This window comes from Saimiri boliviensis, chromosome 9, assembly GCF_048565385.1.
Source record: "Saimiri boliviensis isolate mSaiBol1 chromosome 9, mSaiBol1.pri, whole genome shotgun sequence".
In the NCBI taxonomy this organism is placed as follows: domain Eukaryota; kingdom Metazoa; phylum Chordata; class Mammalia; order Primates; family Cebidae; genus Saimiri; species Saimiri boliviensis.
Genome location: NC_133457.1, coordinates 66,779,719 through 66,797,207, shown reverse-complemented (window position 1 = coordinate 66,797,207; position 17,489 = coordinate 66,779,719). Strand labels below are relative to the sequence as shown.

The window sequence follows — 17,489 nt, the reverse complement described above, 5'->3', positions numbered from 1 at the left end:
CTGTTAAAAAGAGCCTCGTACCTACCCACTCTCTCTTTGACTTCCTCTCTTCCCATGTGACCTCTCCACACCGTGGTTCCCCTTTGCATTCCTCCATGAGTGAATGGAGCCTGCGACCCTTGCCAGATGCAGCTACTCAATCTTGAGCTTTTACAGACTTCAGAATCATGAGCCGAATACACATTATTTTCTTTATATTACCCAATCCCAGACATTGCTTTATAGTAACACAGATGGACCAAGAGAATTGCCTTAAATACCATCCATCTATGGCCTACTCTCAGATTACTTTCATCAGCCCAAGTCTTTTCTCCCACTCACGCTTACATACCAACTTTCCATGTGATACAGAAACTTTAATGTTGGATAATGATGTTTCTGCTCCAGACTTGCTGTTCTGGCAGTCTTTATCTATTTGAGTAAATGGTAGCTCTTTTATTCCAGTTGCTTAGTTGCATGGAATTATTCTTGATTTCTCCTTTTCACATCTCATATCCAATCAACAGCAAATCTAATTATCTGTGCTATGAAAAGATATCCATAATCTAGTCACTTCACACCGTTTCGCCACTACCACACTAACCAAAACCACCATGACTTCTTATCCAAACTCTTATGAGTTGCTTCTCTTTTTTTTTTTAACCACATAGCAGATGATGCCTGCTTCCTTGAGAGTAAAATTCAAGCTTCTTACCATGGCATGCAAGCCCCTTCGTGGCTTGGAGCCTGGTTACCTCTCGGATCTTTCTTATGCTGAGCTGTAGCTACACAGCAAGCCTGCGTCTGCCTGTGGGTCGTTGCATGTGGCTTACCAATTATCTGGAATGTTTTGTCCACTTTGTATGCTTGTTTTACCCCTTCTGGTCTTTGCCTAGCTGACATCCTGTCAGAGAGGTTTTCTCTGGCAAGAGACTAGTTTACTCACTCTTCTTTAATTTTTTCCACAGGACTTGTCACCACCTAAGCTATTTTCTGGTTGCTTATTTGCTGGCTGTTTCATTGCACTTGAGGGTACACTCCATGGGTTGTATGTACATCAACTAGAAAAATGCTTAGCACATAGTAGATACAATAAACATTTACTGAATGAGTAAACTGATATCATCATCCTTGTACTCATTGAATCATTTTGCTACAGACATTGTACTGGTGAGTTTGGCCTTAGGATCATGGAGGCATAGCAGGAAGTCTTAATAGAAGGCGGATCAGAGTTACCTAAAGGTGGATGTATGTTTATTGAGCATAGGATTCCTCTGGTGGTAAGAGTAAGAAAATTGTGGTCAGATTGGACAGAATGAATCAGGGAGATAAATGGAGAGAAATGCAGGGGTTGGAGTGACAGTAGTTTGGGAAACTTGTATGTTTCGGGGAGAAATAATACTGTTACAGATAGTGGGCTGGGGTGGTGGCTCACGTCTGTAATCCCACCATTTTGGGAGGCAGAAGTGGGCAGATCACTTTAGGTCAGGAGTTCGAGATCAGCCTGGTCAACATGGTGAAACCCTGTCTCTATTAAAAATACAAAAAAATAAATGAAACAAATAAAACAAAAATACAAAAATTAGCCTGGTGTGGTAGCGCATGTTTAACCACAGCTGCCAGGCGAGCCAGGAGAATTACTTGAACCCGGGAGGAGGTGGCGGTTGCAGTGAGCTGAGATCATGCCACTGCATTCCAGCCTGGGCGACGGAGCAAGACTCCATTAAACAAACAGAAAAAAAGATAGTCAGGGACACAAAGGAGAATTGATGTTGTTTATTGCAGTTTATTTGGATTTCTATTCACCGTGTTCTCTCTTTAACTTGATACACCCTTGTAGAACACCGAGAAATAGCATTTGCTGCCATTTGTAGAATGCATGTGAAGTATTTGTGGACACTATGCTCAAATGTCTCCAAATTTTATCTCCTTTATAGAATGTGAATTCTTTTAGAAAATAATATTCTCTTGTCAGTAAAGTCAATTTATTCTACGGTAGCCTGTGAAAACACATCTCATAATGGAGAGGCATTGGGGACAGCATGAAGAAATGGAGCATCATTCTAGAGTTAGGTTATATTGTTACGGATCCCATTAGTCTTTTATTTCTCCCAGCAGATGTAATGGATATTTTCTTACGTATTAACAGTCTGTACGAGTGTTTGAAAAAGATTTGAATAGTTTTTGCCTTAAGTAAAAGATATTTCAAACCATGGTAGTTAAGCAACACATTATCAGATTTTATAATGGATAATTTAAACCTCAGAGAAAAACTGATTCCTTATAGACAAGTGTGAATTTGCTTTTTTTATACCCTGCACATTTGGAGAGGATTTCTTTGGGATTCCCTGACGGCCAAAAGATAACATTTCTATTTTCTCTGTTTTCTGTTTCTGGGGTAGCTGTTATTGATGTAGGGGATTTCCCAAGACAGGGAGAGAAGCTTATTTTTGAATCATCTCAGTCTCTGTTTGGATGAAGATGATCTAGATTGTTTGGTGTTCTAGCTGCCTTCCAGAAGGAAATGTGAATCCTGTGTGGATAGGTCTAACCCTAACCCCAGGCCTCAGAATATCTCCCTGGTTTTCAGGTATAGAGTCTAATACTCAATAGAAAGTAATCAGGCCTATGAGGAGACAAGATGATATGAATAAAAGCAATAATATCAACAAGAGAGACAGTATCCTCAGGGAATGCAGGCAATGGAGTTATCAGATGCAGACTTTACAGTAACTGTGACTAATACAGTCATGGAATTTGAAAGATTAAAGATTTCAGTGGAGAAATAGAGCTATTAAAAAAAACCCAAATGGATATTCTAGAACCAAAAAATACAATAACTGAGTTTTAAGTAAAAACTCAGTGGATTTGGTTAACAGATTAGATTGACCTAAGCAGATAAATCATGTCTAGCAGAAGTCTGAGATCAGTATAGAGAGACAGAAGTATAGAAGGCATGGAGAAGTGCTGGAGAGACACAGAGGAAAAGAGTGAGGAAGTGGTGTTTTTTTACAATAAATGGTAATAGATAATTTGGATATCAATATAGGAAAAATAAAAACTTTACTCCTAAGCTGTACTGTACCAAAGATCAATACAGGTAGATTTAATGATTTTCTGTTTAAATTTGTAAAGGTAAAGCAGTAGAGCTTCTGGTAGGTAGCACATGAAAATATCTTCATGACTTTTGTGTAGATGGAAAATTAAATTTTTTTTTAACGGAACACAAAAGCATGGTCAGAAAGGAAAATATTGATAAATTAGGCTACCTTAAAATGATGGTCCATTCAGAGGCATGATTAAAAGAGTAAAAACATAAGCCATAGAGTAAGAGACTTATATAAATGACAAGTATCATCATTAGTGGTCTCAAGAGAAATATGTACACACCTATTTCATCAAGGAAAATCGGACAGATGACCTAGTAGAAAAAGAGCATAAGACTTTGCAAAAGTGGTTACCTCCAGGTGGCCAATTAACACCTGAAATGATGCTTAACCTGATGAGTCATCAGGAAAATTGAGTTTCGTCACAATGAGGTACCAACATGTGCCTACCAGAATGGCTAGGATTTAAAAGTCTGATAATGTAGGGTTTTGGCAAGGATGCAGAAGAACCTGAATTCTTATATCTACCTGTTGGAGTATAAATCGACATAATGATCACTTTAGAAAACTGTTCATCAGTGTCTATGAAACGGAATTGAGGCATGCGTTGTGACACAGCAATTTTACTTCCAAGTGTATATCCAGTAGAAATGTTTGCATGCATCCAGCATGAGTCGTGCTTGTCCCTGTTCATAAACTGAAATAGCCCAAATGTTCATCCACACAAAATGGATAAGAAAACTGTCATGTATTCACAGACTGGAGCACTACACAGCAATGAAAAAGAATGTAGATGAATATGAGCAGACATAAATATAGAGCAGATGAGCCAGGCCTTCAGCTGTTTGGTAATGTTTCATTTCTTTATGATTAAGAGTTGAAGGAATGACAGCCTGTTTTTAGAAGTTCTCAGTGTATTGGTGAATGTTGACTTTGAGCTTCACGCTAAGATCATCCGTACAGGCATGTTTAATGTAAATTTCAGCATGAACATCTCTGGCTATCTCTCTTGGGCTGTTTAGTTTTGCCAAAGAAGAATATGTGAAGAGTGTTGCAGTCACATGTTTGGAAGGGAACGAATGGGCTGCCAGGGTCCCAGGAGCCCACTGGGCTCAGGGAGCTGAAGTTTCAGTGTTACTGTGCGTAAACTCACTCAGCCTCCCTACTTGCAGTTTAGTAGTCCTCTCTTAAACTCGGTCTGCTATTTCTCAGTCCAGGTGGCTTTTATTTTATTTTCTCTAGAGAATAAATGTTCAGAGTTTTGCCTGAGCACAAGCCTAGTGGCGGTTACCTACATATATTGGCTAGAGGACGTAATTTAAGGTTCATACTACTTTTTAATCAGATTTTGTTAGATACTTAATCTTTTACTCCTTCTTCCTCATCCTTAGTTTTAGAAAGAGCTTTTCAATAAGTAGTATCCGTCAAGTGCTCGTCCGCTTGGAAAAACAGTGGAATTAGATTCCCACCTCAACCCGCATGATAAATCCGTTTCCAGTGGATTGAGGACTTCAGTGTGAAAGATATGAGGAGGAGGAGAAGGAGAAACAGGAAAAAGAAAGAAAGAGCCTACAGAAGGGGACAAAGAGAAAGAAGAGGAAAGATCCAGACCTGCACATCGATAGCAAAAGATCAGTAACCCAATGGGAGAATGAGCAAAAGACCTGAACAGGCATTTCAGAAATAGGCATTTTCAGGGATTTGCTGTTCATATTTTCTCTTTTCATATTTTCTTGTTTTCCTCAGAAAAGAAGAAATATGAACAGCAAATAACTACCAAAATATTCTCACTGTCATTAATAATTATGAGAATTCAAATCAAGACTATAAGGTACCGCTTTAGACCGCATAGATAGATAGGTAGAAATTAAATCTAATACCAGTAGGGATTGGTGAGGTTGTAACTCAGAGGGAATGCATACACTGCTGGTGGGAATACACTGGGACAGCCACTTTGGAAGCCAGTTTGGCAGGGTTGCAAAGTTGAATATTCGAGTTTCTGTTCCTATATGCACCAGGAGACAGGTAAAGCAGTGTTCCTCAAGCATTGTTTTTTGAGAACAAAAGCACCCCACCGTGTCCTTCAATAGAATGATGGGTAAATAAATGGTTATATATTCTGCATGTTTAATGAAGACAAAACTCGTTATGTCCTTAAAGAATATGTTTCTATTCTTCCTATATCAAACGGAGTAGAAGAAGTTTCATGGCATCTGATTCCATCTCATCTCTGAAGTCATGTCCGGCTCCCCTTTGTTTCAGTAAGTCGAGGCAGTGCTTCACATGCAGCAGTGGGGCAGGGCTTTTGCCCATGGTGATTCGTGATTCAGAGAATGGATGAAAGGCAGAGGTTGTTAGCCTTCTCTAGGGATCTTCTCTTAAGATTTGTGGACTCAAGAGAGCAGTCTCCCAAGGTGGGTGGTGGTGATAATAGTAGCTATGGTTTCTTGAGTGTTTACACACTCATTTACTTCCTCACCACAGTCCTGTAAGGCAGTCATTCTCATCTCATTTTGTAATTAGAAAACTGAAGTTTGTAAGAGCTTAATTTGTACAAGATCACACTGTCAGAAGGTGCAGCAGCTGAGAATTGCTTCCAGGTTTGGTCGGCGTCTCTGTTTCATTATAGTCAAAGCAAAAGATTTGACCCTGCTGAAGGAAGGAATCCAGGAATCGTAATGGGCACGAACCACAGTAAAGTTTTGGGGTGCTGCTGGAGTACTGTCGCGTTGCTTCTTTTGTAAAGTCAGCCTGACGCTTGACACCGTGAGAAAGCATAAATCAGCTGGACGTGGTGGCTCAAGCCTGTAATCCCAGCACTTTGGAAGGCCGAGGTGGGTGGATCACAAGGTCAAGAGATCGAGACCATCCTGGTCAACATGGTGAAACCCCGTCTCTACTAAAAATACAAAAAATTAGCTGGGCATGGCGGCGCGTGCCTGTAATCCCAGCTACTCAGGAGGCTGAGGCAGGAGAATTGCCTGAACCCAGGAGACAGAGGTTGTGGTGAGCCGAGATCGTGCCATTGCACTCCAGCCTGGGTAACAAGAGCGAAACTCCGTCTCAAAAAAAAAAAAAAAAAAAAAGGAAGCATAAATCTTACAAATGTGGTTGTCTGTTTGCCTTGCGCTCAGCATTTATTATTTGGTAGGGCATCCTAGGAAATTAAGTATTAATCACCTAAAAAATGTTTTTAAAAAGAGTCTGTAGGACAACAATATCACTTAATGTTTAAAATCATTGTGCGGGCGCGGTGGCTCATGCCTGTAATCCCAGCACTTTGGGAGGCCGAGGTGGGTGGGTCACAAGGTCAGGAGTTCAAGACCAGCCTGGCCAAAATGCCAAAACTCTGTCTGCTAAAACTACAACAATTAGCTGGGTGCGGTGGCAGGTGCCTGTAATCCCAGCTACTCAGGAGGCCGAGACAGGAGAATCGCTTGAACCTGGGAGGCGGAGGTTGCAGTGAGCCGAGATCGCACCACTGCACTCCAGCCTGGGTGACAGAGAGAGACTCTGTCTCAAAAGAAAAATAACTTACACGGAAAGCTTTGAGTAGGTAATGTCTACTCATGGTTCAAAAAAAAGAAAAACATTCAAAGTAAAAACTTCTCAGCTATACTTCATTACCCTAGATTACCACCATGTAAAATTAAGCATCATTATTAGCTCATTTATCCTGCTGGATTTTTAAAAAATCTAAGCAAATATGAATATTAATTATTTCCCTCCCTTTATATAAGCAAAAGCTTTCTATTTTGAACCTTGCTTATTTTGCTTAAAAACATATCTTGTAGTTTTTTCATATGGTGTGTAAAGAGCTGCTGCTTTTTGACACCCACATTCTAATTACGTACCATATTTTACTTCACCAGTCCCCTTTTGCTAGATACCTTCCAACCCGATTTTTTGATGTTATAAATAGCAACCTATATGTACATATCATGTCATATATGTACAATTATATCTATAGAATACTTCCTAGAGGTGAAATTAGTAGATTATTAATTTTCAAGATATTGCCGGCTCACTCTGCCTGGGATTTATACTTGATTATGTATCCAGCAGCAATGTGCTGGAGTGTCAGTATCCTCAGGGTCTCCATGGCAGTCTTTCTCATCAAATTTTCTGAGTTTTGGTCCCATGAGGTAAAAATATATGTTATTTTATGTATATCTCTTTTAGTATGAGCAAAATGGAACGTCTTTTTCTCGAGCCATTTATATTTTCTTCTGTGTGTAGCGCCTTTTCCTAGTCCTTGCTCATTTTTTCCTCTTGTTTTGTGAGTCTTTGTTTAATTATTATCTCGGGGGCAGATGTGTGTACACATACACAGTATTAACCTTTCGTGATGTGGAATGGAAATACTTTTCTCCAGTTGGTCTTTTGATTTTGCTTCTGGTACTTTTTTCTAGGTGGAAGTCTTTTTGTTTTTATGTAATCCAGTGGTATAAATTTTAAGCAAACACACAGCAAACAGCAGAATTAAGAAATGGGCCTTGGGATTAATGAGAACCAAGGAATTGCTGTAGAGAACTGGACAGAACTTTACGGCAGTTCCAGCAGCAGTATTCACCTGCTCAGCTGATACGTACTGAACACTTAATCAGAGTGAGCAGCTGTGCCCAGAAGTGAAAGGCTATGCTGAGAAGAATCAGATACAGTCCTTGCCCTTAGGTATTTTTAGATTTACTGGGATGGCAAACATTATCAAATACTCACAAATATCTTATAAAATTGCAGTTGGGTAGTTCCTCCATGCTATGAGATGGTACCATAGAGGGCTTTAGTTTAAGGAAGTCATCGGAGACTGCAGTGAGTTATGAAATATGCGTGTGGATTTATTGGCAAGGAGAGAAGAGAAGAGCCGTGTAGGCAGAGGCAGTAGCTTGTCGTGGGGGGAGGTACTGTGTTTAAGGGACAGAGAATGCAGTGTGACTGGAGGGAGAGAAAGCAAGATGAAACTGGGGAGGTGATGGAGGCCAGGGCTTGTAGGTCATGAGAGGGAGCTTTAAGAACTATCTGAGGAACAGTGAGATGCCTTGGAAGGGTTTTAAATAGGGGAGTGACCTGATGGAGGAGATTGGATTAGATGTAGGGTGTGCAAGGATTAGAATGACAGGAGAAGCAGATGGACTAGTTAGCTAGAAGCCTGTTGTAATAGGCCAGGAGGAGGAAATATGGTCGCTTGCTCTTGGTTTGGAGTGGAGAAGTGAAAGGGTTTGAAGAATATTCAATGATTGATTTAACATGGGAAGTGAGACAAAAGGAGTTGTTAAGGATGACTCTCCTAGGTTTTTGGTTTGTTTAATCAGGTAGAGAGTGATGCTAAACAGTGGGATACTGTGCTCTGGAAGACAACCAGGTTTGGTGAGATGATGACGTTTATTTTGGATATGGGGTTTGACAGCTAAAATCAGATGTCAAGTCAGCAGTGGAATATATTGGTATACAACTTAGGGACTGGGTTTGAGCTCCAGATATATAATTGGAAGATTATGTGTATAGAAAAGTGGTAATTTAAATCATTGGTAGGAATTAGCCTGCATTAAACAGTTAGAGGATAGCGATGGGCCTAGAGCTCAGACTTGATAAACTTCCGCGTTTAAGAGCGTGAACTGGCTGGGCCCAGGGGCTCATGCCTGTAATCCCAGCACTCTGGGAGGCCGAGGCAGGTAGATCACATGACATCAGAAGTTCGAGACCAGCCTGGCTAACATGGTGAAACCCCATTTCTACTAAAAATATAAAAAATTAGCTGGGCATGGTGGTGTATCCCAGTAGTGCCTGTAATCACAGCTACTTGGGAGGCTGAGGCAGGAGAATTGCTTGAACCTGGGAGGTGGAGGTTTCAGTCAGCTGAGATCGCACTGTTGCACTCCAGCCTGGGCAACAAGAGTGAAACTCTGCCTCAAAAAAAAAGAAAAGTGCATGAACCAGCAAAAGACACGGAGAAGGAACAACCAGAGAAACTGGAGAAGAAAACGAGTAAAGTAGCACGTTGTGACAGGAACAGCGGGGTGGCAGCAGTGTTGAATGCTGTGGACTCGTATAGGTGAAGGCCGATGAAGGCCACTGGATCTGATGTCATGTGACCTTAGAGACGGCGAAGAGAGAGAAAGTCAGGTTGAAGGCGGTTGAGGAACAAGTAGGTTGAACAGTGATTATGGTTCTAGCCACATAATCAGCGACTAGAACAGAGGGTGCTGACTGGCAGACATAGCATCAAGGCCAATGTCCTGATTCGAGTTCATTCTCACACGTTCACTAATGAGTTCCAAACAGTAATACACAGAAATGCAAATAAATGAATAAATCTATTGAGAGAGCCACATCCATGCCAAGTGTCAAGATTTCAATACATTTCACGTACCTGTGTGTGTTATGAGTACAACTCCAGTTTACAAGGGGAATTGGTTGGAAGTTCTTTCTGAGAAGTAAAAGTTGGTTGGATGGGTGAGAATAACAGAAATGGATGGATGGAGGACAGTGACCACGGAGACTGCCTTAAAGGGACTTGTGCGTGATGAAATCAGTGGACTTGTTTCCCTGGAGGGAGGTGTGGGGAATGGGAACTTGAGAAAATAATTAGTATGTCCAGTAAAGGGGAGAAGGTGGGGAGAGGACCTAAAAGTTTGTGGTAGCATCTTAAATGTCTAAGGTGATGGTCCAGTAGACTCCCTAGTTCTGGGTTGGAAGTGGTTAGTTCAGAAATAAATATCTGAAGAATGCCAGTAGTTTGAAAGAAGACGTAAGTTAACTTTAAAAGGCAGGTGTCATAAAACTAGTGGATAAAGAGACATGTAAAAGCCGGGTATTTAGTATCTGCCATCTGTATAACCCACTGTTACAATGAAACCTTTTCTTTGGATTTATGTACACAATTTGCTGAGACAATTGATCATGTGAATCATCTAGGTACCCAAGCAAGTTCAATACTAATGATAAACAAATGTGCAGTTAACCCGTGGTTCTGCTTTGAACATCTGAGACACAAGGAGCCCTCTTCTGCCCACACATCTCTTTGCCTTTCATTTATCACCTGGAGAATGTTGTTCATTTCCATTGGCCAAGGCAAACGAAATCAGGACATTGGCAGAGAAATTCAAAGTTGCCCTATTTTCTTTCTCCATAAATGTTTTAAGTTTTCCGAGTCAAAACTTGTGGCCGACAATTTGCTGCAAATCTAAACATCAATATGACCGGCCGGGTGCCCTCCGGAAACCCTTGCCTTGGCGGCATTTTCGGACAGATGCTGTCAAGTGTTCTATCCTGAGAGGTAATCTCTGCCCTTTCCTGTGTGTAGACTGGTGATGTACATCGAGAGAGACAGCAGAAAGACCACTCCAGGCAAGGAGCAGCAAAGCGGCAGTGAATACCTGTCCAGATGCCTGGAACTGCTCATCTGTCACGTCGTGCAGGAGCTGCCACGGATCCTGGGTAATTCAGAGTCCCGTCCACAGGCCCGTTTCTGCTTACCTTTCTAGGACCTGGCTTTTAGGCATCAGTTCTTTAATTCTTACTTCTCTGTTCTTGAAGGCAAAGACACCTTTTCATGAATGTGTAGTTTCAAGATTTAAATTTGCTTTATCTGTTTTTGTAATTATTTTGCATCAATGACATGATGAGGCCTGATGACACAATGTCACGTTAAGGCGTGATCTGAGGTAAACTGGCAATTTGAGAAAATATATAAAAGAAAAGTATTTTAATTGCTTAAAATTGGACTCATGTATTTGGGGCTAACTTGTCTTAAGATTTTTTTCTGCCTAAATCAGACGAATTTTCTCTTGGAATTAGAGCTACAAATTAATTTTGTTAAAAAAAAATAAAACCTTTAAAAATGCATAGATTTTATTTTTTTCCCTTGCTGAAACAAGATTTTCTTTTAGTTGTACAAATTTGTAGAGTCTGTGAGAAATGTTCTGTGTATCAAATGCATAGTGATCAAGTCAGGACATTTCGGGTGTCCAGCACCCATCTGCAATACCTTTTTGTTAACTGCAGTCCCCTGCTATGCAGTCAGGTTTGAATTTATTCTTCTGTCTTACTGTGTGCTCACACCTTGACCCACTCTTCTTCGTCATCCGTCCACACCCACTCACCCTTCTCAGTCTGTGTTATCTTCCATTTTCTTATGCTGTGTAATCATTTTTAACACGCACAGTAAGTGAGAACAAAAATGCATGGATTTTAATTTTAAATATTCAACTGTAATGTGAAAGACTTTTGATATTCGTTTAAAGTTTGAAACTTTCTTTGGTTTGAAAAATTTATCTTAAGATAAAAACCTCTAATAATGATTGGCAAAGGATGTTTATTACAGCTAAAGAAATACCGTATTTCATTGTTTTTGCAGAAATTAAAATAAGCTAAGGAGCATGGACATGCAGCTTAAATCCCATTCCATGCTTTTCCAGCAGATGTAGCTGTAAACCAGAAATGTTTAGAATGTTAAATTTGATCCAAGCTGTTATAGTAGAGATTACTTAGATTCAGGAATTCAGAGTATTAAATCAAAGTAATGAAAATGTCTTCAAGGCCAACTGACAGTAACTTTTTGCTCTTTACTAATACTTTAGGAGATTATTTTTGCCTAGTGATGACTGAAAATAGAGCCTCTGAAAATTTATTTCAAATTGTATGCTTTTTTACCTCCAACCTGAAGGCTATAATTTGGTCAGTTGGTAGCTGAATTCTTTATTACTGGACTTATCCTGTTTTAGGATATGATGATAAGATTCTGATGTCCACGAAGCAAGTTTTATTTATTTTTCTATTTATCATCCAGTGAGAAGTTTTGGGAATTGACCTCTTTTTACTCCCAAGCTATTCTGTTTTCTTAAAGTTGTAGGTCATGTTCTGTAATCCATTCGCTTATTATTTTAAATGTATTTTCTTGGTTGCAAAAATCACAAGTGCTTATGATTGACATTTGGAAAATACAAAATAATTTCTAAAACTATTATAATTTATTAAATTTTATTTTTTGTTCCCACGAGACGTTGAGTTCATTGATAGTGTGTTTGCCAAGTGTCACATTCTGTCCCAAGAGGTCATAAGTGTTTGTTGTAATTTCAATACTTGTGAATAAGTATATCTGTTTATTTTATTTGGAGATTAATTACCATAGAAGTCCCATTACCATTCAAGCAATGACCAGCGGCTCCTAAGTATTTGTGGTTTTAACCTGCACGCATGCTCTGGGCTGTGCTTCTCAGGTGACATTCTGAATGCCTTGGCTAATGTTTCTGGACGCAAACACCCATCGACAGTTCAAGTGAAGCAGCTGAAGCTGTGTCTCCCCCTGATGCCCGTGGTGCTCCACCTCGTGACTTCACAGGTATGAGGGAATCAAGGAGGAAAGGGCATCAGGAGGGCATCAGGGCCTCTTCTCTCTGTAAAATGGAGCTGAGAATCTTTAACCCAAAACATTTTCCATTTTTTATTGAACTAAAATTGTACATAGCTTCCAGAATTTAATCTACAGAAACTCTCATCACACAGGTATTTCTACCTCAGGTTGTAACAGAAGAGTTTCTTTTCAGCTACGGAACTATTCTTGTGAGTAACACTACATTTTTCTTGTTTCTAATAAAAATGTGGCTGCCTCTACTGTTTGTGGAAATGGGTGTCAGAATGAGGTGATATAAAAATCCTCTTGGTATTTATTTGTCTCCAGGGAAGTGACCTTTTAATATTTTTATCTGTTGACTGTAATAAAATTTGACATTTGGAGAAAACACATTCTCTCCTGATAATGTATTTTGTTCAGAGACAGCCCAAATAGGGTAAATAGGCCCACAGAAACACTTGCACAGATTTTGGTATTGAACATCATGAAAAAATTTAATAAAACTGATGAACATGGAATGCTGGGAACATGTGATCATTATTATTTATTTCGGCCTACGTTGTCAGAAGCAAATAGTAATACTAGTCAAGGGAGAGAATTATTGACTGAAATTCAGGACCTGGGTTTAGTCATGTGCAGTATCTCTTCTTGGGCTGGCATTTCTCTCTGCTAAGCTCAGTTCAGCCTCTTCTTTAATTTTGAGGATGCAGGTAGAAATGAGAAATCACTGTATTATTTTTCACTTCCATTTTTGCTCACAAAAATGGTCTTTTTGTTTAGCTCACGGGTCATGAATTGTGTTATGTTTTTCCCTTGCCAGTTGTGGCTCCAGTATATATGATTGATAAAATGAGGAGCCATCCAGAGGGAGAGCTAGAACATTGGTCACAGAGCTTCTCCAGTCTTTCCTTGATAGTAGTAATAAACTGAACAGAGATTTTCAAAATGCCATAGAGGTAACTAGTTAAAATGAAGTCAGCATCTTAATTTTATTGTTGGTTTGGAATTTTTTTTTTTTTTTAAAGATTGCCACACACAAGTGAGAATATAGTTGTCTAGAAATTTAATCCTAGGGTGAAGTATGATGTTTGCAAGTATAAATGGTGAGTAGCGGTTGATGATTTTTAGGAAGCAATGGAGTAGAGGTGCCTCTGTGCTCAACTTTAAATTTTTATCATTTGAGTACTTTGAATCCTGAATTCTAGAAAGTCTGTAATTTTGGAACCACATTTGTGAAATTGCAAATGATGAGAATTTGTATTTAGCACCGTCTTTTCACCTGTTTTTAAGTACAACATAGGCATCATTTTAGCATGACTGTGATTTTCCGTTTACGATTCCACCGCACTGGCGTATTGACGCTGGACATTGGTAATGTGGTCACAGTGCCCATGCTGGAGTGTTGTGGGGTCACAGTACCCACGCTGGAGTGTCGTGGGGTCACAGTGCCCACGCTGGAGTGTTGTGGCCCGGTGTTTGTTGGGGGCAGGTATAACTGTCTTGTTCTTTCTCCCTCTCTCTGTTTTTTTCATGTGTAGTATTTTCCTCTGCCTGCATTAGCTGAACATGCTTCAGGTTTTTAAGTAACTACCAAGTTTTTCCAACAGAAAAGTCTTTATGGGCTTTCATAAGTTCTACGAATAGTAGGGAGAACTCATCTGCTCCTTGTAATTCTGTGTTCAGAGGCCAGGGAGTGTCCCTAAAGACGCTTCTGTGGCTGCTCTGTTGGGTCTTTTCAATATAGGCACTTGGAGGAATGGAAAATCACTTGGCTGGTTTAGAGAGCATTAAGATACTGAAAAAATGTTAGCGTTTTTTTTCTTGATAGTCTCACCCAGTTGGAGGAAGTTTAGGGAAACAGAATGAGTTTTTTTCCTCTCTTCATTCTGTTTTCCTAGTTTGAATCAAGGCCAGTCCCAGAATTCCTGAATTACTTTTCTTACTGTGTTGGTTGCTTGGCCTTCACTGTGTGCTCACCTTTTGCGTACCCAGCGTTGATGGCATGGGTTAAGGGATAGTAAAGGGAGAAGATTACTGACTGAAATTCAGGGCCTGGATTTAGTTCTCCATACGGATTGTGAACTGTTCAGAAGATAGCAGAAATGTATTCAGGTTACAGTGCCTTACTGATGCTAGGAGACCCTTAAAAATGTACAGTGCAAATTAGCATATTAAAGCCTTTTGAGTTTTAATAATTTAAAATTTGTTTTAGGCAAAGGCTTCCTTCCTTCCTTCCTTCTCCCCTCCCCTCCCCTCCCCTCTTTTCCCCTCCCCTCCGTCCCTCCCTCCCTTCCCCTCCCCTTCCTTCCCTTTCTTCCTCTCCTCTCCTCCCCTCCCCTCTCTTCCCCTCCCCTCCATCCCTCCCTCCCTCCCTCCCTTCCCCTCCCCTTCCTTCCTTTTCTTCCTCTCCTCTCCTCCCCTCCCCTCCCTTCCCCTCCCTTCCCCTCCCTTCCCCTCCCTTCCCCTCCCTTCCCCTCCCTCCCTCTCTCCCCTCCCCTCTTTTCCCCTCCCCTCCCTCCCTCCCTCCCTTCCCCTTCCCTTTCTCCCTCCCCTCCCCTCCCTTCCCCTCCCCTCCCCTGCCTTCCTTCCCTCCCTCCCCTCCCCTCCCCTTTTTTCCCCTCCCCTCCCTCCCTTCCCCTCCCCTTCCTTCCCTTTCTTTCTTTTTTCTTTTTTAAAGAAAAAAAGAATAATAAGAAAAAGAATAAAGAAGAGGAAGAGGGAGAGAGAATGGGGGTATTGCTTTGTTGCCTGGGCTAGAATGCAGTCTAAATATGGGTATGCCTATAATTGTCCTTAATAATGGAGACATGAAAGAAAATGAGGGAAGAGAATAACAAACAAGGAGCCAACCAACATTTCGTTTAAACTTCTAAGTTGATATGATGTGGTACTGATAAGAGTGTATATTTTGTATATTTAAAATGGAGAGTTCTATAAATGTTAATTACATTTACTTGTTCCAGATCTGAGTTCAAGTCCTGGATATCGTTGTTAATTTTCTGTCTCATTGATCTGTCTAATATTAATGTTGAAGTCTCCCACTATTATTGTGTGGGAGTCTAAGTCTCTTTCTAAGTCTTGTATGTCTGAGTATTCCTGTATTGGGTGCGTATATATTTAGGACCTTTAACTCTTCTTGTTGTTGCATTGATTCTTTTATCATTATATAATGTCCTTCTTTGCTTCTTTTGATATTTGGTGCTTTAAAGACTATTTTATCAGAGGCAAAAATTGTAACTTCTGCTTTTTATTTATTTATTTTTGCTCTCCATTTGGTTGGTAAATCCTTCTCCATCCCTTTGTTTTGGGTCTTCGTGTATCCTTGCATGTGAGATGGGTCTGGATGCAGCATACTGATGGGTTTTAGGCCCATTAGTTGATGTAAATTCTTCATTATATTGATGCTCTTTACTTTTTGGTATTTTTTAGAAAGGCTGATCACTATTTGTTCCTTTCTATGTGTAGTGGTTCTTTCAGAAGCTCTTGTAAAGCAGGCCTGGTGGTGATGAAATCTCTGAGTGCTTGCTTGTTCACAAAAAATTTTATTTTTCCTTCGCTTATGAAGCTTAGTTTGGCTGGATGTGAAATTCTGGGTTGAAAGTTCTTTTCTTTAAGGATGTTGAATATTGGTCCCCACTCTCTTCTGGCTTGTAGGGTTTCTGCTGAGAAATCTGCTGAAAGTCTGATGGGATTTCCTTTGTGGGTAACCTGACCTTTCTCTCTGGCTGCCCTTAGTATTCTCCTTCGTTTCAACCCTGGTGAATCTGACGATTATGTGCCTTGGGATTGGTCTTATTGAGGAATATCTTTGTGGTGTTCTCTTACCTGGAGTTGAATATTGTCCTGCCTTACTAGGTTGGGAAAATTTTCCTGAATAATGTCCTGAAGCATATGTTCCAGCTTGGATTCATTCTCTTCGTCACATTCAGGTACACCTATCAAATGTAGATTAGCTCTTTTCACATAGTCCCATATTTCTTGGAGACTTTGCTTGTTCCTTTTTATCCTTTTTTCTCTAATCTTGTCTTCTCGTTTTATTTCATTGAGTTGGTCTTCGACCTCTGATATCCTTTCTTCTGCTTGATCAATTAGGCTGTTAAAACTTGTGCATACTTCATGAAATTCTCGTATTGTGTTTTTCAGCTCCATCAATTCTTGTAAAGCAGGCCTGGTGGTTGTTAGAGCAGGCCTCTCTAAGTTGTGTATTCTTGTTAACATTTCTTCAAACCTTTTTTCAAAATTCTTGGTTTCTTTAGATTGGGTTAGAACAAGTTCTTTTAATTCACAGAAGTTTCTCATTATCCACATTTTGAAGCCTGCTTCTGTAATTGGAACACACTCGTTCTCCATCAGGCCTTGTTTCCTTGCTGATGAGAAACTGGGATCCCCTGCTGGGGGAGAGGCATTCTGATCTTGGGTATTCTCAGCCTTTTTTTGGCTGTTTTCTTCCCTTTGTTGTAGACTTATCCATCTGTGGTCTTTATAATTACCGTCTTTGTAGTTGGGTTTCTGAGTGGACGTCCAACTTGTTGATTCTCAGCGCTGAAATCTGAGCAACCCACTGCACCGACTAAAACAGCGGCGTTAAGATTGATGGTGCTTTTCTGATTCTGCACCAAGAACCGACGCTCCGAGGCGCCGGCAAAACCGCTTCGCCGGTCGCAAGAGTCGCACTGGCGACCCGTGGGGCCCCTCCACTGGGAATCTCCTGGTATGTGAGCAACAAGAATTCATGTGAAGATGTGGCGTCCTCTCGTTCTCTGCGCTTTCACTGGGAGCTGCAATCCTGAGCTGCTAGTGATCGGCCGTCTTGGATCTCTCTCTCAGTCGTCTCATATTTTAAGGAGACTAGCATTTGGAAACAATTCCGCAGAGCAATTTTAAACCATCATCAAGCTTTGAAAGAGTCCTAGCAAAAGAGGACTACCGGCTGATAATGGGTGCATTCCCTTCTTGATGGCAGAGGCAGCCTGCCTGCTTGCTGGGCTCCCTCTCCAGGTTTTGGCAGTCTGTTCTCTGGGGAAGTTCTCTGGTGAACAGCACACTTCTTT

The 17,489-nt window shown here is 40.6% G+C and overlaps 1 protein-coding gene across 11 annotated transcripts in view; it reads left to right on the top strand.

Annotated features, from left to right (window-relative positions):
* Positions 1 to 17,489, top strand: part of ULK4 (unc-51 like kinase 4) — a 621,709-nt gene that overhangs the window by 176,208 nt on the left and 428,012 nt on the right. For 9 of the 11 annotated variants that reach the window (XM_039461864.2, XM_074406079.1, XM_074406080.1 and 6 more), the window contains 3 exons: positions 10,390 to 10,523; positions 12,305 to 12,426; positions 12,591 to 12,647. In XM_039461864.2, coding sequence (XP_039317798.1) covers positions 10,390 to 10,523; positions 12,305 to 12,426; positions 12,591 to 12,647 — 313 coding nt within the window. The remainder of the gene's footprint in view (positions 1 to 10,389; positions 10,524 to 12,304; positions 12,427 to 12,590; positions 12,648 to 17,489) is intronic. The other 2 variants (XM_039461866.2, XM_074406077.1) reach the window with 1 other exon arrangement.